General features: G+C 47.9%; 1 protein-coding gene across 2 annotated transcripts in view; it reads right to left on the minus strand.

Annotated features, from left to right (window-relative positions):
- Adcy2 (adenylate cyclase 2) overlaps window positions 1-23,569 on the minus strand; it is a 377,335-nt gene that overhangs the window by 338,600 nt on the left and 15,166 nt on the right. For both annotated transcript variants that reach the window (XR_013424510.1, XM_040273154.2), the window contains exon 2: window positions 19,172-19,369. Coding sequence is in view for 1 of the 2 variants with exons in the window: in XM_040273154.2 (XP_040129088.2) it covers window positions 19,172-19,369 (198 nt within the window). In the remaining variant the exon portion in view is untranslated. The remainder of the gene's footprint in view (window positions 1-19,171; window positions 19,370-23,569) is intronic.

Below are 23,569 nucleotides of genomic sequence, written 5' to 3' on the forward strand. Positions count from 1 at the left end.
CTGCTATGGAATGTGGGCATTCGGGGACAGTCCTGTCCCGATACGTTCTGAGGCCACCCCTGGTCTGTGCTCTTGCAGCAGTCTGCCTGTGGAAGGTCAGCACTGGCCCTGCAGATGGCACCTGTGAAGCCCAACTGGCCCTTTACAGTCCTCTCCTTAAAACTGTCTGAGGGAAAGAAACAGCCCCTGCTGAGCCTTCCTGGAGTCTTTCTATCTGGTTTTACACTCGGCCCCATCACAGAAGTCCCCTTAACAGGCTGCCCATGCCTGGAACACTGTGCTTAGACTCTCTGTTACACTGTTGTCTTCAGGAGCCAAGAGAGGGCCCGGAGTGGCCTGTCACCTGATCTGTCACTTTCCATCAATCTCTTGCCAACACACCAGCTGCTAAAGAGCAAAGATGTCACCAAAGATACGCGGGATCACTCACGAAGGACACACTGACTTAGGGAACCTTGTTTTAATCCTGGAGTTCCGGATCCTTCACACAGACCTGTTCCTCCGATGCCGCCATTGGTCTGCCACATTTCAGTGCTGCTCGGCTCCTGTGGGACAAACACTCCTCATAGACATGCCTCGGCCGAAGCCCAGGTGGTCTCCGCACAGCAGGGAGCAAGTGGGAAAGACCAGAGTGGAGGCAGTGAAGTCAGCCTGTGCAACGCCCTTCGCACAGGTCAGTGTGGACACTGTCCTTGTCCACTCCTCCCAAGTGCTGCTCCCAATACTTAGTCTGTGAAGTGGCCACAAATACTGAGTTAAAGGACACCGAACACCGAGTACAGGCCTGGGTTCCCGCACAGCCCTGATCTCAGCATTTTTACCTGCGCAGCAATATGTATCCTGGTTTTATGTGCGTTTCTGCTTCCAAATACCCCGCTGAATACCCACTGACTCAGTGACACAGGCTCACTCTACCTGATGCTGAGTGACGCTTACCTAACACACATTTTCTCCTTGAGCTTAGGGACACTAATCGAGACTTCAGCCTGCTGCTTGGGACAGTTCTAAACAGCAAACTCATCCATGTAAAGCAGGGAAATGCAAAAGAGCAACACTAAATAGACCACGATGTGAGCTGAAAAGGCACAAGAACACTTCCCTGCTCAGCTTTAGCTAGGAAAGTGAGCTTCAGGTGACTCATTTTTTTAAACACTCTATGCCTATCTGTGAATGATCGCGACCACTGGTTTCAGAGGCACAAATCAATCTCAGAGAGTAGGCAAATTCACAAGAACGGAACCCACAAATAACGGGGTCAGTTATATTTCCATTCTCCGAGGGCTCTAGCCCAAAGCCCAGGAAAGGGTGCAGAGATCTCCCAGGGCATCCACAATTGTAGCAGTGGCTTCTTTCTGTCTGAGTTCAACTTCGCAAAGTCACTTCACTACTTGTTAGGGAAAAAAATGTGCTCAGCAATCTGACACAGTTAATAATGATCCAGCGTCTGCTGTCACATTATGCTAAACGCAAACATCCCAGGATCATGGGTGAAGCCGGGGCCGTGTGTGTCCCTACTACTGACACACGTGAAGGATGTCCTAGGCTTGAAATAGAATTGTGCTCAAAATGAGAAAGAAACCTTAGCTGCTCTTGCAGTCATCAACATATTCTCCAATTACTTTCAGGGCACTGATTTCTCAATTGGAACGAATTAGAAATCTTCTTGTACTCTTAAGAAAAAAATATGTTCTTGAAATTAACAACTTTTATGCAACAGGAGTGTTTCTGGAGCTCAGAAATAAGCTCTTATGCCCTGAAATCTCCCTGTCGGCTACAGAGGCCAGGTGCTGCTGGCCTGGCCATAGGCAACTCCGATTATGCCCTGTGACTAGAAGGACAGGTTCCCACGTTGGCAGATACCAAGTCCTGAGTAGGGGCCAGTGGAAACCAGGTCCTGGCTCTCTACAAACAGGAGAAACAATTCTATCATTCTGAAAATATCTGTCTTCTTCCTCGGCCTCACCTTATGTAGGAGAGGTTAAATCATTTCACTTGAGTGTGTCAGAGAGGCTGAAACAGACTCTGCAGAACCACCAGGCAATGCCACCCAAGGCTGTTACCCAACATTGCCAAAATAGTGACCTCAGACTACAGCAATGGAAGTCCTCAGACTGCCGCAGCCTGAGTAGAGTATCAGGGACATTTCACAGTCCCATTTGATCTCATCTGGTCCTCAACACACCCAATGGAGCAGGGTTCCCAGGTTGCCCAACACCCAAACGAAGGCATTTTGGTTAGCAGACAGGAGCATTCTTTTAGCAGTGATCCAATGACAAATTGGCATTCTGGATGGGAATGAATTAATTCTCCACAGTCAGATCATCCCTACAAAGCTACAAAAGGGATTCTGGACCCACGCAGACCTCCCACAGGACAGACGCCCAGGGAATCTTGGCTGCGATGATGGGCTCTTTATAACACAATGTGGGAGACACAACTCTGCAGAATCCCACTTCCACCTTGCACAGGCTCGGGTCTCTGCTCCACTCTGCAAAGCTCACAGAGACAGACTACAGCGACAGAGAGGCCTTGCGGGGAACCAGCAGGCAGCTCCCCCAGGCCTGCTGCGGCATCCCCCGACAGACAGCCCTGGGGGTTTGTGCCACATCCCAGGAACATGCAGAGCCCCATGGCTCTTGCGTGACATGGGTGACTTTGAATTCTCAATAAGGAAATAAGTGAGTATCCATTGTCATAACAGACTCTGAGCTTCACCTTCTTCAAGGACACAGGGAAGGCAAAGGTGATTGGAAGGATAATAGTGACTGTGGAGTCCCCTTGTGTGCTCCACACTAAGTGCTTCTGCTGCTAAACCATGCTCCGATCTAAAGAATGATGATATACTCTGACCCCTGTGAATCGGCTTTGTCCATCTGACTCTTACTGTTTCATTGAGTGAAAATTCTAGCATCGATGTACCCAGTGTTCATTCAACTGGAGGATGTGAGGATTCTCGTGGGTGTGCTACGAGGCCTCCCCCACCATTCCCACCCCCTTACTGAGGTGCACCTGACACACTGGGCAGTACCAACACCAGGTGAAGTGTACCACTGGAAGAGTTCTGACTCACCCAAGTACCTGCAAAACTCCCACCATGGCGATGAGGGATAGCCGTCACTCCTGCAAGTGTCCTTGTGCCCACTGGGCCTTGCACTCTCTGTCCTTGTCAACATTTTGTGCCATCAGTTTTCGTCTTTAGGAAATCTGGTGGCATGTGGTGGTACCCAACTGCGTCTGAATCTGCACTTCTCAAGTGCGGACCCTGCTTCCTGTGAATACCTGCCATCCATCTGCCTTCCCTGGTGAAGCCTTCCTGGAAGGTCGGGCTAGCTTTGGGTCGTGCTGTCTTCTTTTCCTTAAGTTGTTAGTCTGCTCTCTCTGCTTAGCACAAGTTCTTTGCCAGGTATGCTTTTTAAGTATTTTTCCCTGCCTGCAGCTTGCATTTTCTATTTCAAATCGAAATGATTTTAATAAAATCCTATTTATGAGAGTTTTTTGGTAGTTCATATTTTTAAATGTGTTCTATTTAAGAAATAGCTTCCTAACCCAAGGGATAAGAGCCTCCCTCATGTTTTCTCCTAGAGGTTTAATAGTTTCAGGTTGAACATGAAGTCTATGATCCATCTAATGTTGATGTTTATATATGGTATGAGGCACGGGTAGAAGTTTAATTTTCGCACAAGGCTAACCCATTTTTTTCAGTAGCTATTTTTCAAAAGCATATACTTTCCCCATTGAGTTGGCTTGAAACATTGTCAAAAATAGACCACGATGTGTGGGGCTATTTCTGGACTGTCTAGGGTACCCCACTGCCTCGATGCCTGTCTTTGCACCGATGCCATACCATCTCCATTATAATAGGTTTATAATAAACTCTGAAATCTAAAAGGTCTTGGGTTTCAAAAAGAGAGGCTTGGAGCTTTGGTGGGATGCCACTGAGCATCTGGGTGGCAGATATGGAGAGAAGCAGAGTCTCAGTGCGCTGAGTCTCTGGGTCCGGCAGAAGAATCTCTCTCCAGTCCTTCATATCTTCAATCTCTCCAGTTGTTTGGTCCATAAGTTTTTCTCAACCATGTAGAACAACTTCCAGTGTAGAGGAGCTGTACGTATCTATTCAAATTCACTCCTAGATATCTCATATTTTGATGCTATATTAAGTTCATTTCTTACTGGATGTCTGGTCTGTAAGAAAATCATTTACTCAGTCTCTCAACCTTGTAAACTGAAACCTCACTAAATGTATTTACTAGCCACGTTGATATTATTTTTACAGGATTCTCAGCACAGACCAATACAGTCCAATACAAATATAATGTTATGTGTACCACATGTATGATTTTAAACTTTCTAGCAGCTATATTAAAAATAAGCAAAATGATAAGCCAAAAGATGGCAAATTTAATCATTTCATTATGTGAAGAGTCAAAAATCATTAATGAAGCCAGGTGCAGTAGCACACTGAGTGTAATCCCAGTAGCTCCAGAGGCTGAGATCGGAGGATCACAAGATGAAGGCCAGCCTCAACAATTTTGCAAGGCCACATGCAACTTAGGGAGACCCTGTCTCATAACAAAAAAATAAAAAGGGCTGGGGATATGGCTCAGTGGTAAACTGACCCTGGATTAAATCCCTAGTACCCCCTAACAAACTATTAATAAAATTAGTTTAGATTCTGTCTTTTCATATGTCATCTTCAAAGTCAGTGTTACTACTTGGGGCACATCCCATTTTAAACACCACACTTGGAGTGCTCAGTAGCCACTCGTAGTTTGTGACTACACCACAGTCACCCACTGACAGGCAGACACACTGACTTCTTGATTTCTAATCTGAATGTCCTTGAGGCGAGTCGTTTTTTGCTTTTTTCTCTAGTCACCAGATTCAGTGCTGAAGGGCAGAGGACAGAGGGACCATCCTTATTTTATTCTCAATTGCAGTTTGAAGTAATTCCTTTCTATTTCAGGTTGCTGGAGATGTGCTCGTGGACAGGTATTGAATCTTACCAAATGCCTCTTCATCTGCCAAAATGATGACTTACTGTACCTCCTGACATGATCCCTCAATTGGTAAATCACAAATGGACTTTGTAAATATCAAATCAATTTTGCATTCTTGACAAAGGTTCCATTTGCTTATGCTGCATTATCTTCCATATTTATCTTTATATATCTTATCCTTTATAAATTTCCTTTATATCAATTGCATGCACACATAAATTATCCTGTATATGAATATTTTAAAAAAACATATTGATGTAAGCGTATGTGTATATACGTGTGAATGTGTTGCTGGATTAAATCAAATTTACTACATTCAAATTAAAATTTTGTTTGGAATCTTTGTGTCTGTGTTCATAAAAAATACTCATTTATAATTTCCTTTCTTAGGAATGTCTTTGGTTTTGGCACCAGATTAATGAAGGCCCCACAATATGAGCTGAGAAATATTTCCTCTCTACTGTGTGGAATTTCTGAAGTATTGGGATTATTATTATTTGTTATTACAGACCAGGGAAGTCATTTGGGCCCAACGCTTTTTTTATGTGAAGATAGTTAACTACTTATTCAAATTATTTTTCATTCATAGGCCTATTCAGGTTATCTATTTTTTTCTTGGATGAACTTTGCTATTTTGTTTTTCAAGACATTTATTCATTCTGTCTACATTGTGGAATTCATTGGATAAAGTTGTTCTCAGTCTTCCCTTATCATTCTTTGGGGTCTGTAGGATCTGTAATGATAACTCTCAAATTCCTAATGCTGATAATTTAACTTCTCTCTTTATTTCTGATAAGTGTGGCTAGAGTTTTATGAATTTTTACTGATCTTCTCAAAGAATCAGTTTTGGTTTCATTGATTATTTCTATTGTCTTCTTGTTTAGAATTTCATTGTTTTCTGCTTCTTCTAATTCTCTTTCCTCTGATAATTCTCACCTCTTTATCTGACTTATTCAGATGGAAGATTAAGTTTTTGCTTTTAAAATTTATTTACATTTTTTATTTGTTCTTTTTAGATATACATGACTGTAGAGTGCATTCGACATGTTATACATGTGTGGAGTATGACTTATTTTACTTAGGATCCCATTCTTGTGGTTGTGCCTCTTTGAAGCCTTCCTTCTTTTTAGTATAAACATTGAATATTATAAATTTCCACCTAAGCAGCACAGCTTTAGGAAATCTCACAAACTGTTATACATGCTTCCATTTAATTGAGTTCAATACACTTTCTAATTTCTCTTGTAATTTTTTTCTTGAACTCATGGGTTATTTAGAAGTTAGTTGCTAAGTTTCCAATTATTTATTGATTTTTCCTTATTACTTTAAGTTATTGACTTCTAATTTAAGTCCATTGTGGCCCAAAAGCACACTTTGTACGGTAACAGCCTTCAGTAACTTCATGAAACTTTCATGGTCCAGAATGGGGTCTGTCTTGGCAACTGCTTCCTGTCCACTAAAAAGACTATGAGGTGAACATCCTGCAAATCCTCCACGTGGACTTTCCAAATGTTCTGTATGTATTTACTGATCTTTCTTATTGTCCCATCAGTTACTGAAACCAAGGTGCCAAAGTCTGAGTAGGATGGTGCATTCCTCAGTATGTATTTGGAATCTCTCTCATGCAGGGAAGGAGTCTGAAACCTATAGATCCTCCTGATGCCCTGGCTCCCTCCTCCTTAGAACACGTCCCTCTTCCTCACCGTAGCTTCTCTCAGGCTCAGGTGTGAGCACCAGGAATCACTCCACATGCACCTTCCCGGGGTCTTTTCTCTGATACTGGCACTTTCCTCTCATCCTGGGCCAATCGGTGTTATGCTGAGAAGAAGCCCCTGTGGTTTCTGCAGATCCTCTTCTCAGCTCCCTGGTATTTTGTCCTGATAATTCCAGCACCTTTGCCCTTCCAGGCTCAGACCTCCATTCACCCAACTCCATGACATGGCCAGAATCTGGGTCCTCTACCCCTGCCCTGGGCAGCAGCCTAGTGACTCCCAGGGCAGGAAGTCGGGGCCACCTTAGAGTTCTTCTGTTCTCTTCTCCTCAAGGTTGATTCCTTTAGGATTCTTTTCCTGTCTTCAAGTGCTGTCTCTTGTATGCAGAGTGGCCCGCCAGCTGGGTCTCCACCCTGCATCGTGCTTGGGTGTGGACATGCAGCCCCATTCCTACTTGAGAAGGGCGTTTTCATGCCCCTGGTTTCTGAAGAATGCTTATTCATCTCAGCTTTGAATTAATTGGACAATAAAATTGCTAAAACCAACTTACCACAAAACAATTAAATTTAATGTAATTTGCACCTGTTCCTAGAATGGAATTTATTAATGGGCCCTCAGGAACAAAAGCTTCTCTTTAAAACAAAGCTGAATTTATAGAGAGCAGACAAAAACAATCATAAATCAAGTGCAGTACAGCCGAGACATTTATCTGGCAAAAGACTCCACCCTTAGCTCAAAATGGATTTTTTTTTAATTTTTGTTTTTTCTCCTCCAGCAGAGACAAGCACCCACTTAAAAACAACCACCTCATTCCCTACCTCCTTTTTTCACGAATCGCCCTGGTTTGGAGCCTGCCCCTGCCCTCAGATGCTAGGTGTCAGGGAAGCAATTTCTTCCCTGAAGCAAAGTCACAAGACAAGGACAATCAGTGATCCTCAGGTCTCCAGAGTTGCCACCAGCAGTTTACAGGTGACAGCTTCCACTAGAAACCCTTCAGCACTTCCAGTGCCCTCTCCCTGGGGTAGCACTGTGCCCTCCACAAGTCCAGACTTGGAAGGGCCTGCCTTAGCTCTAAGGTTCTGCTGGCACCTTTTTGAAATGCTTAAGAGCTCTGAACAGGGCTCCACAGGTGCACCTGGCACTTGTGCCCCTATCATAGGTAGCAGGTCTTGGGCACAGACAGGGTCTAGGTGTTAGATTTATGTCTGCAGGGCCTTAGAAAATAAGATTTCCACAATTTATATCACATCAGACCCTTGCTCGGTACTTGTGGCAGGTTAAACTGTGCCCCCATCCCCCAAATGTGCACTGAGGCCCTGACCTTCTTTACCTGAGCACGTGGCCTTATTTTGAAATAGGGTCATTGCAGACATCATTAGTTAAGATGAAGCCCTCCTGGCAGGGGGTGGGCCTCTATTCCAACAAGACTGTGTCCCTATAGGAAAATGGACACTAAAGCCAGATGCACAGCAAGAACGGTAGACACGGGCTGGGGAAGGAGTCCCCATTACAGAGGGACAGGGCGCGTGGCCTCTGGTCTCAGACAGCGAGCGCAGAATCAAGAGGCAGTTCCAGTGGTTCTGAGCCACCCACTTTGTGGCACATTGTCCTGTGAACTCTGGGACACGACTACAGTCCTGATCTACAGATACCACAAAGTGGCCTGTCACCTTGGGCCCTAATCGAGTTCGCTGCTCAGTGAAGCTCTTCTCTCCCAAACTCTGATGAGTCCCCATCATTGTCCCCACGTGTAGGGAAATCAAGAGGCACCATGACATCCAAGTACAACACAAGTGCTGCAGCCAGGGTGGCAGCTCCGGGGCGTGTGGGGATTGGGCATGTTCCAGAGCAGAGACATGCCAGTGTTCCCATGCTCATGGTGGTACAGGAAAGATCTAGAAACAGGACAAATTTCACCCCAAGGCTGCTATTGTATGTATGACTGTGTCCCCTCCATTGGAAGTCATTTGGGTGAACACAAGGGGCTCAAGATGCTGAAGCCAGGGAACATTTTTTATCCCCTGTAAAATTTCAATTTTTTCGGGAAAAACACTGCAAATTCCAGACTTTGGTTGGCCCCCACGTTGCCTTTTCTGGAAGGCTCGGCTAGCTGCCTGAGGACCCCATTCACAAATGGGACCCAATATTTTCAAGGCTTCAGGGAGCGTCCCGGGCCTCCCACCTCTCTGTACTGTGAGCACAAGCCTTCTCTTCCTTTTGCTCATCCACCTGCGTGGGGAGACACTGAGAAGCGTCACACTGGAAAAAGACCTCAGGGCTCACCAGACACAGAAGCCGCAGCAGCTAGATCTTGGACTTTCCATCCCCCAGAACTGTGCAAAACAAGTCTGTTATTTAGAAATCACTCCATCTGTGATGCGTTGCCGTAGCGCACCAAATGCACCGGGGCAAAGACCACAAAAGAGTCAAGATGGGAAGCCTGTGTTCTCCGGTAACCTCAGGAAAGACTTCATTCTGGATGCAACCCCTAGTTCGGGCTCGAGACTTTACAGGCAGAGAGGGTAGAGGATAATTGGCCAGAACAGTCTGAACGTACTAAATGGGCTTTCCTGATGAGGAACGTGCCCTCGGCACCTCATCTTCTCCCCCCACTTCCCAGGCCCCAGAACACACCTGCCTGTCCCTCTGGGTCTGTGGAGCTGTCTTTGAGCTGGAGGTCGAGGATTTGGGGATCAGGAGCAAAGAGATGGCAAGCTGCAGCCCACAGGCGGATTACAGTTGAAAAGACAAACAGGGTGAGTTAATTAATTAAACCTACGCCTCTGTGAGGACCTGGGGCCAGTCTACAGATGAGAACCCTGCAGCTCAGCTGAGAAACGCACTGTGGAAGTGCTGCCCACGCAGTGGAGCGAGGCTCCTGGGCCACCCAGAATGGCACTCGAGCTGCCCCGGTGTTGATTCACCCTGGGTCCACCGCCTGCTGCGACGTCTCCTCTGTGTGAGCGTCTTTACCGGATTTGAGGCACGTCCCCTGCTCCTTCCTGTGTGACTTAGGTGAGGATGATGTTAGTGGCTGCTGAGAAAAGGAAATTTAAAATACAGAAAACCGGAGAAGCTAAGTGAGGTGTTGCTTAGCAACTCTTAATAGGAAAGAATTTAAACTCTGGATTTATTTTTTTCCTGAGAACTTGCTGCTCTAGCGGGGAGTCTAGAATTCACTCCCCTTCCTTCCGGCAGCTCCCCTGCCCACGGGCCTGGGCCCATCCACGCAGCCCCAGCCTGGGGACGAGTGTGGTGTGCTAGGTGCCTGGGCCCCGTGCATGTTTCACAGGACAGCAGCGTTCACTATTCGGCACAGGGTGGCTGGAATTCTGTGGTGGTCAGGCCTTTGGAAGTCATTTGGTGAACACAAGGGGCACAAGATGCTGAAGCCAGGAAACATTTTTTTTAATCCCTTGTAAAATTTCAGTGTTTGGGGGAAAACACTGCAAATTCCAGACTTTGGTCAAGACTCCTTGGTTGGCCCTCACGTTGCCTTTTCTGGAAGGCTCTGCTAGCTGCCCAAGTGCTGCCCACACAGAACTGTGCAGGCCCCCGGGAGGCCAGACAGCACCCAAGCAGGCCCTGCACGGATAGGCTGGGGACCTACGCACTGCACTTGGCTGGCCCCTGGGGAGTGAATGCCCCCCACGTCCCTTATGTCTGGTGGGTTTTCCCACAGGTAAGGGCAGGGCCCAGAGAAGGCATAGGGTTACAAAAGCAGACCCGGATGCAAAATTAGCATAAAGAGGTGACATTTTAAGGAATCTGTTTGTAAGAATCCATTTATAATAACATGAAATTTCAGTTTCTGTATTAAAGTAATAATTGATTCCCAAACAATAATACACCCTCCTCTACTAACACATACACAGGTATTGTGGCTCCTTCAGTCAAATAAGTCCCGTCTCCCCTGATTGATTGGTTTGCAGAGTGGACCTGCCCCCCCACTCCCAGTGAGAGCACAGCTGGTGACTCAGAATGCTGACAGCTTTGGGCATATCTGAAGAAACAGCCCCCTCCCAACGAAGCTCTTCTGAACCAACAGTGGTTCTGCAAGAACAGTCCAGATGCCAACTATGTCCCTTCCACATCACACGGTACTCTGCTGTCTGCCTAGGCATGACAGGAGGAGAAGCCCCAGGGTCGTGCATGACAAAGGGCACGCAGAGATAAAACAAGATGGTGCCACAATGCCAAGTTCAAATTTTGCTTCTCTTCCTAGCTGTGTGACTTTGTGGGAATTGCTTCACTTTTCTGGGCTTAGGTATTCTCATCAGTAAAATGAAAATAATAATAGCACTCCATGGGTTTGTGCGGATAAAGAAGTTACATGTGTCAAACAACTGGCATTTGACCTAGGGAGGGCCAGGGAAGGTCTTCTCTGTCCTTGTGGAAGAGCAGCAAGCAGCCACCTTCAGTTATTTCCTCAATTCTTCGCAGTGTGTTCACTCTGTGGGCAGTACTGTGCTGAAGAGAACAGTACAACAAAGTGCCTCCAAGGCCACACGGTCTTTAAAATGCATCTTGGCCAGGCACGGTGGCACACGCCTGCAATTCCAGAGGCTCAGGAGGCTCAGGAAGATCCCAAGTATCCCAAGTTCAAGACCAGCCCCAGCAACTTAGTGAGGCCCTAAGCAACTTGGTGAGATCCTATCTCAAAAAATAAAAGGGGCTGGGGATGTGGCTCAAAGCCCCTCTGGGTTCAATCACTGGTACCAAGTTTCTTTTAAAGTGCATATTAGACGTGAAGTTTGGGTTTGGGAGTACAAAAGCACAGAGGTAAGAATTGCAAAGCAAGTCTAATTACTCAATAACAGCTTGACTCAGAAGCCCATCTTCAGTACCAAAGCCTTCTTCTGTTAAGAAAAGGCCAGAAGGAAATGAAGAGGGAGCAGATTACTCCAGAAACCCCAACAGAATTCTCCACTGAAGCAAAACCAGGTCCAGGAAGCCCAGGTGAGGTCCTGGCGAACGCTGAGCTGTCTGCATGGCCAGGACAATTTCCACCGCGTCTGGTTAGGACCCAACAGTGGGGAGGAATCAGACTCGCCACCTCCACTCTCCGCAGCCAGAAATGTGTGGGATCTCAAAATAACTGCACTGCCAGCTGGGCCACCCGCTGGACTTCCCTAGGAGTCACAGGTCTCCTCAGCATGTGCTTCGCCACCAAAAAAACAAAGAGCCTCATCTTCCTTGCAAACTGAAATGTCTTTGACCACTTTGTAGGTTTTCTCAGACGTGCACCTCCTCACACCACGTCCGAATCGCCCCTGAGAAGCTGCCCTGCTGAGCAGCAGCACACAGAGGGTGTGGGGGGCCCTGGGCAAGTCTCTAGGTGGCCTTTCCCCCTTCACCCCGTGCTCCTGGGCTCTTCCTGTGGAAAGTACATTCTTTAACACATTCCAAGAGCCACACCAGAGGAAGGGCAAGCCAGCAGGACTGCTCCACTTCAAAGGCTCCCGGGGGCCTTGGTTTTCATTCATTCTCACCCATTTTCAATAAGAAGGAAGATGTTTGTGCACCGATGTCCTATTTTTGTAAAAAAATAAACACACGCTCACACTGAATGTCTGACTTCCTTTCAAGCCACAGGACAAAGAGAGTCTCTTCTTCCTGGAGCCGAATGTCAGTCTCGGGATCGGTGGTGGTGACTTAGCCACCGGCACGGTGACCTCGGCAGGGCCTCCACTGGAGGAGGAGTGGGGCTGGAGTGGGGCTGGCAGGGATGGATGCTCTTGGCTCTGCTGAACGGCTCTTCAAAAAAGGGAAATTCAGAAAACCAGAGTCGATGCAAATAGGACTCGGCTCCTCTCTCTGCAGGTGACCTTTCTGCCTGGCCTCTCCCGAATGAAGACAAGCTTCAGCCCTTGACCAACATGCCCTTCCTATCTCAGAAAATCATCTCAGAAGGAGGGTCCTGAGTCAGCAATCGTCAGCTGAGATGAAACAGCTTCCTTCTTCTTAGAAATTTGCTAAGTATCACTTAAAAGCTTAGAATTGAAGGTTTTTCTTCCAAGGATCAGGCAAGAAGGATGCACCCAATGTCTTTAACAGAGGAGCCGAGCAGAAGCACTTTCCTCACAGGAATGGGCAGAGGTCAACCCACATCCATGAGCACACCAAGCCCACTGAGAAAGCCCTGGTAAATTTCCACAGCAATGCGGGTGGCCAGGACATGTATCTAAGTCCTGATGGACACTGGTCTGAAAGACCCTCCACAGATCCCTGCACACGTTTCCTTCCACGGTGATTTGGAGTATAAGGAACATGAATGTCAAGTGCATTACCAGACAAGCAGGGGAAATGAGCACAAGGTGACCCACGACAGAAGCACTGGCCACCCTCGAGGGGCACACTTGGGACAGCTCGTCCTCTGGTGAAATGAAATCTGCTCCACCCAGACATGCTCCAGGCCTAAGCCCCAGGACAAGTGGATGCAACTCCACTCAGAACCCGTCTGGAGACAGGGTCTTTACATCAATCATGTGAACCGAGGACATTAGTGTGGCCCTGATCCAACCTGACTGATATTCTTATAAGGAGGGGAGAAGAGAGAGGGACACACAGGTCACCAAGGGAAGGCAGAGGCAGAGACGGGAGTGGCCCATCTTCAAGCCACGGAGCATCAAGCCTTAGGCTGGACCCAGCAGGGAAGGCGCTGCCCCTCACCCGGGGACACCTCCTCCCATACCTGATGTCACACTTGTGACCCCAGAGCTGGGAGACAGACATTTCTGCTGTTCTAAGCTGTGGGACACAATCAGATGGTACCATGTGACAGCAGCCCAGGAAACTGAAACAGACCACCCAGGATCTAAGGCTGCTCTTGGGAACAAGTGGCGTGCACAGGTACGTTCTCTAGCTCCATGCCTCCTGCCCCTCTGGTCAACTGTTAGCCACCTCAGTGACACAGAGGAGCAGATTCTTTCTCCATGCCATTCATCCTTCTTGATGAAGCCACTTCTGGTGGAACTGACTCTCGGGACACAGTCATCCCCTCCATGTCCCTGCTAGAGGCTCAGACAGGAATGGCTGCTGTGCTGCGGAGTGTATTGGACAGAAGGAGAAAAGAATCCGTACACACCGTTGCTGGGCTCTTAAACACAAGCACCATCCCGCTGAGATCAGACAGAGAAGATGTCTCATATGCTCCTCGGCCGATTTGACTTCAAAATGGTTCAAGTGCGTTTAAACCAAAGATGAAATGCAACTCCAGCCTCAGCGCCGAGCCTCCTGTCCACTTTCTCAGCGGGGAAGTGGGAGCCTGAGCAGAAGGCGTTGGCAGAGCAGCCCAAAGGCAGGCGGGAAAGACGTCTGTGTCAAACACAGACCCTGCCACTGAGCCGCTGGGTCAAGAACCCAGCAGCGAGCCGTGCTGCTCTGACTGCACAAGACGCTCCTGTGAAATCCTTCCCTTTCAGGAGGCAGCCACAGGGAGCAAATGTCAGCAGGGTGGAGTCCCCGGGGCACAGGCAAAGGGACTTTCAAGATGGAGTTGGCAGGTACTGAACTACAGTAAGTGCTGGGAAGTCCACAGGCAGCCGAGGCCTCTGATGGCCTCTTTTGAGGTCTTTCCTTCTCCCCTCCATTTTCCTCTTTTCCCCAGTTACTATCAAGCCGTGTTGCTGACCGACTCCCAGCCTGACCCTGACACCTGCCTGCACCCTCTCAGGGTCACACACTGCAAAATCTGTCCTTTTGCCTGATGGAAACTGTGACTCCACTCTTGCTTCTCGTCCTGGCACCGCTCTGTGGCTGGACGGAGGGTGATTTCACACTGCACTGAGGGGCAGTGCTCTGACTCGGTTCTCCTAACAGGTGGCGCTGGATCACTCTTTGTGGCGTGGGTTGCCATGTGCTTTGTAGGGTATTTATTTGTGACACTCCTGGTTTCTGCCCACCTGTTGACAGTCACTCTGGCTGAGAAACACTGGTCTCTTGAGTGGAACTGACCTCTGGAGTCAGAGCCTGGGATTCAACGTGCCTCATCAGCTTGAAATGGGCTGGAGACTTCACCCCTGTGCCTAGGTCTCTGCGTCCCTAACGCAGGGTGGACACTGCTCTGCTCATGGCTATGGGAAGGAAGCGCTCGGAGCTGGCCCGGCACAACCCTGCGCCAGGCCCGTGCTGGCTGCCCATGGCCGTGTTCTCCTGGAGGCTGGGAGGATGGGAGCTACCCTCAGTGAGGTAGCCTTCATGCAGTGAGCCTGAAACCTCGCCCACAGAGGGGTCTGGCCTGGCCTTGCGGCTGACAGGTGACCTAGGCCCTCGGAGTGTGCCAACTCTTGGGGGTGTCTTTGCCCCCTGGCCTGTGGCCCTGGGAAAGTGTCAATATGATCTATGGAGGAGGCTCAGGGCCTTGAGACATCAGTGCTGCCCCCAGGGGACAAGAGTCTAAAAATGTCGGCCGGCCTGGCCTTCAAAGGCTGGAGGATACAGCACAGCCCTGCAGGCTGTGAGCAGTCTGTGGAGCCAAATTCTGCAAACCAAAGCTCAGCTGAGCCTTCACAGTAGTTCATAACCCACCTAACTCTGCTGGATGGCGAGTGGTCACTGAGGGCCCACGTCCATGGCATCTATGCGAAAGCCAGCCAGACGGCAGCTCCCAGTAACATGGCAGCAGAAGGCATCCTCCCTGAACCCAGATCCCCACTCCCCTGAGCGGCACAGGGAAAGCTGGGAATAGGAGGCGGGATTCCAACCTCCAGTGGAGGAACAGGGCTGGGCACGTCCCTTTTCTGTCAAGGGAGCGAGAAGGCCCACGACGTGAAGCACATTTTCCTCCAGCCAGGACAGGGGCCTGGAAGAGCTGTGACCACTGTGCCGGCCACAGCCTTTCCCAAGGGTCGTGCGGGGGAGAGCAGAGCGGGTAGTCACAGCTGTGATTCCAGGAATGCGCCCAGGCCACAGGCAGAGGCCACCCAACGCAAGACTGGCACAGGTGTCCAGGCTGAGCCGCTGCCTATGAGCTGGTTCTTCCTGAGCCCCAGAAGCCAGAGAAAGAACCCAATGGTTGGGGTCACGCATAGGGACAGAGATTTAAAAAAGAAAAAAAACACAAGATCAGCTTGGAAACAAAATTTGCCAGGGAACAACACAATGGCTAATAGCAAAGAGCCTGGCCAACAAACTCTGCCCCTGAGAGAAATCACTCCTGAGGCAGCAGAGGCAAAATGGCCATGAATGAGAGATTGTTTCAAAGCAGGTGAACAGCACCCAAACCCAGGCAGAACCAAAGCAAAAGAAAACATGTCTTATAAAATCAAAAGAGAGGTAAAAATGGAATAAATGGACACGAATCATGAGCACAACAAACCAGGAGCTGAAACACAGCACCCATTAAAGAACACATCAAAGGAGCAGCAGGCTCCCGGGAGAGGACTAAGCGGAAGGACAGTACAGCCCTGCCCCGAGGACACTTGTGTTCCTCAGCACAGGCCACCTCGTACAAGTCGGGCTGAGCAGTGTGACTTGAGGCACTACGGAAAAGCTTGAGGGGGGTGAGGGATGGCGCATGATGGGTCGCCATATGGAGGTCAGGGAAGGCTACCTCCAAAAGGACCTGCGACTGTGGAAGAACCTTCCACCCAGGTGGGAAGGCTGCGCTCTGACCCAGCTCTATTATTATGACTAAAACCATGGGGCAAGCTTCTACCACTCAGGAACTGTGGAGGCTTCATTTGGGTTGGAAACGAAGCTGATGTCACTCTGCTCTTGCTCCTCCCTATGCCAGACCCTAGCCAACAAACTAGACAATGCTGCACAGCCTAAGGGGAGTGACATCGGATTTGAAGGGGAGATAAAAATTCTGACATTCTGCAGATGACAATATTATTAGTATAAATAAACTGAGACTCTTAGATAAACCAGCAGAACTGGCAAGTGTCCGCCAATATCACTGAATATAGATTGATATTAAAAACCAATGGTTGGGCTGGGGATGTGGCTCAAGTGTTAGCACGCTCGCCTGGCATGTGCGGGGCGCTGGGTTCGATCCTCAGCACCACATAAAAATAAAGATTTTGTCTCCACTGAAAACTAAAAAATAAATATTAAAAAATTCTCTCTCTCTCTCTCTCTCTCTCTCTCTCTCTCTCTCTCTCTCTCTCTCTTAAAAAAAATGGTAATAGCATAGGAGGCTGAGGCAGGAGGATTGAGTTCAAAGCTAGCCTCAGCAACTTAGCAACTTAATAAGGCCCTACCTCAAGATGCAATGTAAAATGGGCTGGGGATGTGTCTCAGTGTTTCAATGCCCCTGTGTTCAATTCGCGGTACCAAAAAAAAAAAAAAAAAAAAAAAAACCCAAGACGAAGAAGGGAAAAAATGGTATTCTTGTGCATCAACATGAACCAGTCAGAACAGGCAATTTAAAATTCTTATTTATAGAACAAGAAAATAATTTCACATGCCTAAGAATAAATCTAGGAAAAACTTCTACTGATTTTGTAAAGAAGAAAAAAGGTCTTTGAAGGATATGGAAGTCAACACATTTCTTAGAGAGATTTGCCCTGTCATTTGGTAAAATGATTCTCACAGAAGACAGCAAATCTCTGGATGTGTTTTATATCATCCCTTTTTAATTCCTAGGCTTTATATATCTTTCAAGGCAAAATTCAGAAATTCAATGTAATTTAAATCCAGATCCCAAGTGGACATGTCAGTGAACATGACAAACTGGCAATTCATACAGAAAAGGAAGCTAAGAAAATGTGGAACCAGGAAGGGAATCTTGGCCTCCAGAGAGCGGGGCTTCCAGAGAGCGGGGCTTCTCATGAAGCTGGCGAGTGCTGGTGAGAAGGTGCACTGGGCCAGGCGGCAGGGCGCACACAGCAAGCCCAGGTTCTCAGGGGTTCTGGGTGGGATTCCTGGCACCAGGGTGAAGGTGCCCCTGCAGGACCAGGCAAAGCCAGGACCTTGGGTTGTGAAGAAGAGAGGTGGGCACTGAGGTCGGGAGCTGCTGGCCAGGGGTGCTGGGCTTGGTTGGGACTGTGGCGAAGGACAGATGGTGCCACCCACAAATCCCTGCTCCTGATACGACACAGCATTTAGAGCCAAACAGACCAACTTGAGTCCACTCAGCCCAGCCCTGCCCTCTGAGGTAGAAATGGAGGCACAAGGGCCGGGATGGCTTGGCAGGGGTCACAGGACGACCGACTGAGAGGCCCCCAGGAACCTCATCTCAGGGCTGAGTTGGGTGGGTTCTGACCGAAACACCGAGAACACTCTGCCTCTTGCACAGCCTGTGCCCTGCGCCTCCCCCTGAGCTCTCTCCTCCCTTGGCTTTGGCAATTCTTCCTCCTTGTTCTCATCTCCTCCTACTGGCTCCTCCTCCACCCATTTCTGGACTCTGTTTCTCTCTGACACCGTGGCGCCCGATGTCTGCACAACCCCATGAAGAGCCCATGGGCTGCTCAGTTCACTCTCTCTCTGGACGGCTGCAAACCCGTGGCTTCACTTACAAGCTCTGAGCTGAAAGCTTGTCTACCCGTAGCTCCGTTGGACTCTCCCTGGACAGCACACCAGGTGACCAAGCTGCAGACGGCCACGTGGGGAGGACCACCACCCAGCAGGAGCCCACGGGAAACCCATGGTTAGTCCACAGTCTGAAGGCAGGACGCCACCCCGACGGGGCGTTTTCTAAGCCGAGAGCCTCACGAGGACCACAACAGACTGGTGGTCCCAACAGGAACTTGAAGCGGCCCTCTTCACAGCGTGGGATCATGTTGCTAGGAACGCAGTGTCACAGAGTCTGTCTGTAAGGACGGCAGGGTTCTTGGACAGTTGGTTTAGGACAGAGTAGGGTTAGGGCTCCAGTCCCAAAGGGATTTGGAAACCTAGATGGGGCACTCAGGAAATAGAACCACGTCACCAAAGTTGGGCTCAAGACATAAAGTAAGACTCAGCCAAGCGGCAGCTCAGCTAGTCAAACAGGGGACCATACAAGACCAGTCCAGCTCCCCAGCTGACAGCAGGATGGATCAGTCACAATGGACACTGAGTGCTCTCGGCCACCAGGCACCTCAAAAATGGCTATTTCAAAAGACTTTCTTCTCTGGGCCTGGCTTAATTCATTTTTATGTGGAGCAGAGGAATAAGATTCAGTGATGTATTTCACTGCATGCTAACCACAGCTAATGATGATAGGTTGTATATTTAAAAATTGCTAAAAGAGAAGATTTTAAATATTCTCAAACACAAAAAAATAAGTAGATGAGGTGCTCCATATGTTAATTAGCTTGATTTAATCAACCCACAAAGTACACATGCATCAAAACACCTCATTGCTCCCCATAAATATATACCATGATGTCAATTAAAAGGAATAATACAACATTTTTTTAAAAATTTGTTCTCAGTTCTAGGTCTATTCTTTGGAGTTTAGAGACACATTTGCAGAACTAAGATGAATACAGAGTAAGGCGCAAGAAGAAACACAAAAAAGCACTCTAACTCCTTTACCTGGTCCCAGGGAGAGACGGTGCCTCCGAAGCACATGAACAAGTACCCCATGGCCACGAGACACATCCAGATCACCAAGGAGAACACACGCAGCAGCTTCTTAAACACAGACTCAATGCAGACGAGGATGAATATCGCGAAGAAAATGGCCAGCGCCGTTGGAACTGTTATTAAAAAGGCCACGTGGTCTTCAACTTCCTGAGGAGGAGAAAAATGAGAAGTTACAACTGAGAGATCCCATGAAACTTGTAATTTATCTTGTTACATTGTTCTAACATTAATCAGTGTCAAAGTCTACTGGTGTTTTAGTCAAATTTGTTTTAATTAGTTATATATGACAGTAGAATGCATATATACACTTTGATATATCTTACATAGATGGGTATATTTTCTAATTTTTCTGAGTGTAAGTTGCAAAATCACATCAGTCATATACACATACAGTAATAATGTCTGTTTCAGTCTACCATCCTTCCTATCCCCATAACCCCGCCCCTCATCTCATTTCACTTCCCTCTACCTAATCTAAGGTAACCATTCTTCTTAGTGCCTCTTCCCTTATTGTGAATTAGCATTCAAATATCAGAGAAAACATTTGGCCTTTGGATTTTTGGTATTGGCTTATGTAGCTTAGCATGATACTCTCCAACCCCACCCATTTACCAGCAAATGCCATAATGTTCATTCTTCTTTAAAGCTGAGTAATATTCCGTTTCATATATATATATATATATATATATATATATATATATAATATATTATCTTTATCCATTAATCTATTGAAGGACACCTAGGTTGGTTCTATAGTTTAGCTATTGTAAATTCAGCTACTATAAACATTGATGTGGCTGTGTCACTGTAGTGCTGATTTTAAGTCCTTTGGGTATAAACCAAGAAGTGGGATAGGTTCCATTCCAAGTTTTCTGAGGACTCTACATACTGCTTTCCACAGTGGTTGCACCAATTTTGCAGTCCCACCAGCAGTGTGAACCTTTTCCTCCACATCCTCACCAACGTTTATTATTGCCTGTATTTTTGATTACTGCCATTCTGAATGGAGCGAGATGAAATCTTAGAGTAGTTTTGATTTGCATTTTTGTCAGTTTTTTGCTTCTGTGACTAAAGTGCCCAATCAGCCAACTATAGAGGAGAAGGAGTTTATTTGAGGGCTCAGGGTTTTAGAGGTCTTAGTCTACAGAAGGCAGGCTCCATTCCTCAGGGCTCTAGGTGAGGCGGACACCATGTTAGAAGAGTGTGGCAGGGAGAAACAGCTCACATGATGATCAGGAAACAGAAAGAGAGAGCTCTTCACTCTCCAGATACAAAATATATACCCCATAGCCACGCCCTCAATGAGCCACCTCCTCCAGCCACACCCCACCTGCCTCCAGTCACCACTCGGTTAATCCCATCAGGGACTAATCCACTGATCAGGTTTAGGCTATAACCCAATCATTTCTCTCCAAACCTTCTTGCACATTGTCTCACAGGTGAGCTTTTGGGGGACACAACATCTAAACCATAATAAGGATTTTAAAAAATTATTTCAAAAGTAGAACAGTTTGAACTATTGAAAACTCATTCTATATTAAATAACCAGTTTTTCTGAATAGATCATACAATATTGTCTATTTAAACTAGGCAAAGAATCTAGATTTTAATCTTTACATTTTTCCCTGAGAGATGGGGAAATAGATTTTATATAAAAGAAAATACAAGAAAATGAGAAAATGCAAGAGCACAATGTGTCAGGAGGATCTAAGACACCAACCTCCTCACCTGGATCAGAGACCGTAAGTACACGGCCTTATTATGATGAGCTTTTACCTTAATGCATAGCAATTAGTGTTTTAACGGGATTATAGGTTAATAGAAAAGGGTCAGAAAGTCCTAAATATAGAAGGCAAGAGCCCAGAAAATGCTTACAAGAATATGCCATGTTTGCTATTCTATATCCCCCTTCTCTCCTGGGCTCCCATGGCAAAAGAAAAATAGGCATTTATTATTTAGCCTCTTACTGATGATGCATTTTTCTAAATTCGTTTTCGTACATCAATACCCATTTTCTCTTTATCTCCCCGTCGCCCCTTCCCCCCATGGGCAAACCAATTATTTCGGTTCCATGCAACATCAGCCCCATGTCAGGCACCATGTTTCCTCTGATCACACAAGCAGGGACTGAGGCTTAGCACTGGCGGAATGTTAACTGGAATCTTGCTGTCTACAGCATTGGTGAGAGGATGGGATGCAGCCTCAGGTCTTTAATCCTCACCCGGGTGGGTGGAGTTACTCAAACACCCGCAGGGGCATCAGCTGAAAAGCCAAGCATACCCATAATCCCTGCTATTTAGGAGGCTGAGGCAGGAGGAGTGCATGCTTGAGGTCAGTCTCAGCAACTTAGCAAGACCTTGTATGGAGCAGCCAGGTAATAAATACCTAAGCTGCAATGATGGGCACAGGGCTCCTCCATCCCATCAGCAGCTCCAGCCTCACACTAGAGATGGCTCCACCCAAGTGCCAAGCCACTGTCCTCAGAAGAAGTGCAGATCCCCAGAAAACCCCGCCCAGGTTCCCAGAGAGGGAACAGAACCAGAATCCTGGCCCCCTTTCCATTGACTTTGTTTCCTTTTCTCTCCCAAATTATGTGTGCATCAGCTGACACCTGGGAAAGAGGCACCCGAACGAGGGAAAGAAATTCAGAAATAAAATAACTATATTAATTTCCTTCTCCCTTACAACAACCCTACAAGGGGGCCCTCGTGTGAGCACCATTCTACAGTTGGGGAAACTGAGGCACATGAAGGGCTGCGGTGGGTTATGAGGCTGGCGAGGGAGAGCGCCAGGACTCCAGCCAGGGACGGCTCGTAGGGTCTGTGGCAGGTGACGGGCCCTCTGGTCCTGTGGCAATCAGCAGTCCAATCAAGGGCGTCTGCCTTCACCTGGCCAAAAGGGTTTCTCTCCAGAACTGGCAGAAAGCAAGGAGATCAAATGAGGCGCCCTCACTCGGGGCCTCCAGGGCCGTTGGCATCCATGATCAAGTCCCTAAGTTATTACTCGGACCCTTTTGACGGCCATTTCCAAAGGGCATTAGACATCCACGCGGCGCGAGAGCTCCCCAGCTCTCAGAGATGCCGTGAGCTTGCAGGGAGGGATGGCAGCCTCTGGAGGACATCAACTTTGAGACCATGATCACTACACACGGATCCATGGAAACCGGTTTCACCTGCAGCCTCCACAGTGAACTCACTGCGCACGGGAAACCAACCACGATGCGGCCAGAAAACCACTGTTCTAACGACTGCGGCTTCTTCCACGAACCCAGCAGGGAAGAAACAACTGTAGCCTCCGCCCGCTCTTACATCGCCAGAGAGACCAAGAAGCGGAGACAAAAGTGACGACTGCCAGGTGGAAATTAGCAATTGCAGGAGGAAGGACAGACGGACAGAGAGGCAGTCCTCACAGGAAGTGGGACCAAGTGAGTGGTCCCAAGGAGCCTTTCTTGGAAAGCCGTCTGTCAAGCGGCAAAGCCCGATGTCTCACCTTGCTACGTGCAGTGCCTAAGACCGATGCTATTTTTGATTAAAATATTGGAGTACCTATTCTCTTATTTTCTAAAATTTGATCACTGAGGAGTAAGTCGTCTGGTCTGACTTCTCCATTAGTTACAGAGGCATAGTGGTGGCTCCTGAAATCCCTTAGAGACCCGCCAAATAGTTTAATTTCTTTTAAATTGAGAACAACAACAACATGGCCAGCGAGCATTTGGGGTTAACGATTGCATTATCCTTGTGGTAACACAGTCTCCAAGGGTCATTTCCATATATTTCTAAGGAGGATGGCCCCTAAGCCATAACGCCATCCCAGGCAGCCGGGCACCCCCACCTACAAGGTGTGTGACATCACTGTGCATTCCACACAGCAGAGGAGGAGGGCCAGCTTCCAGCATTAGGCCTGCCTGGTGGGCAAGCCAGAGAGCCACCCGGCCAGGGCTTTAGGACACACAGCTGCTCATGGTGACCCTGCCTTTAGAAAACCTGGGCCCACGGAACAACAGGAACTCTCTGAGGAGGAGAGCGCCACTTATTCCTTCTACACAGGTCTTGGATGGCCAGGTATGAACACGGTTTGGCATGGACTTCTCTATAAAACAGGACCTTTTTTATCAGTGTCAAACAAACAAGCAAGAACATAAGCACCTTCATTAACGCTTGTAAACTCCAGGCTTGCTGATCTCACGAGGAACGTTAAGGCCAAGTCCACACAATGAGGACAGGCCCTCAAAACATAGTTCCACACTCTCCCTGCCCCACCCGCCCCAGAGCACGGGAAGGGAGCTGCACCCTGCAGCTGTGTTCTCCCAAGTCAGTCCAGTTTTCAAACTTCAGAATATAAAACAAA

This window comes from Ictidomys tridecemlineatus, chromosome 1 (genome assembly GCF_052094955.1).
Source record: "Ictidomys tridecemlineatus isolate mIctTri1 chromosome 1, mIctTri1.hap1, whole genome shotgun sequence".
In the NCBI taxonomy this organism is placed as follows: Eukaryota; Metazoa; Chordata; class Mammalia; order Rodentia; family Sciuridae; genus Ictidomys; species Ictidomys tridecemlineatus.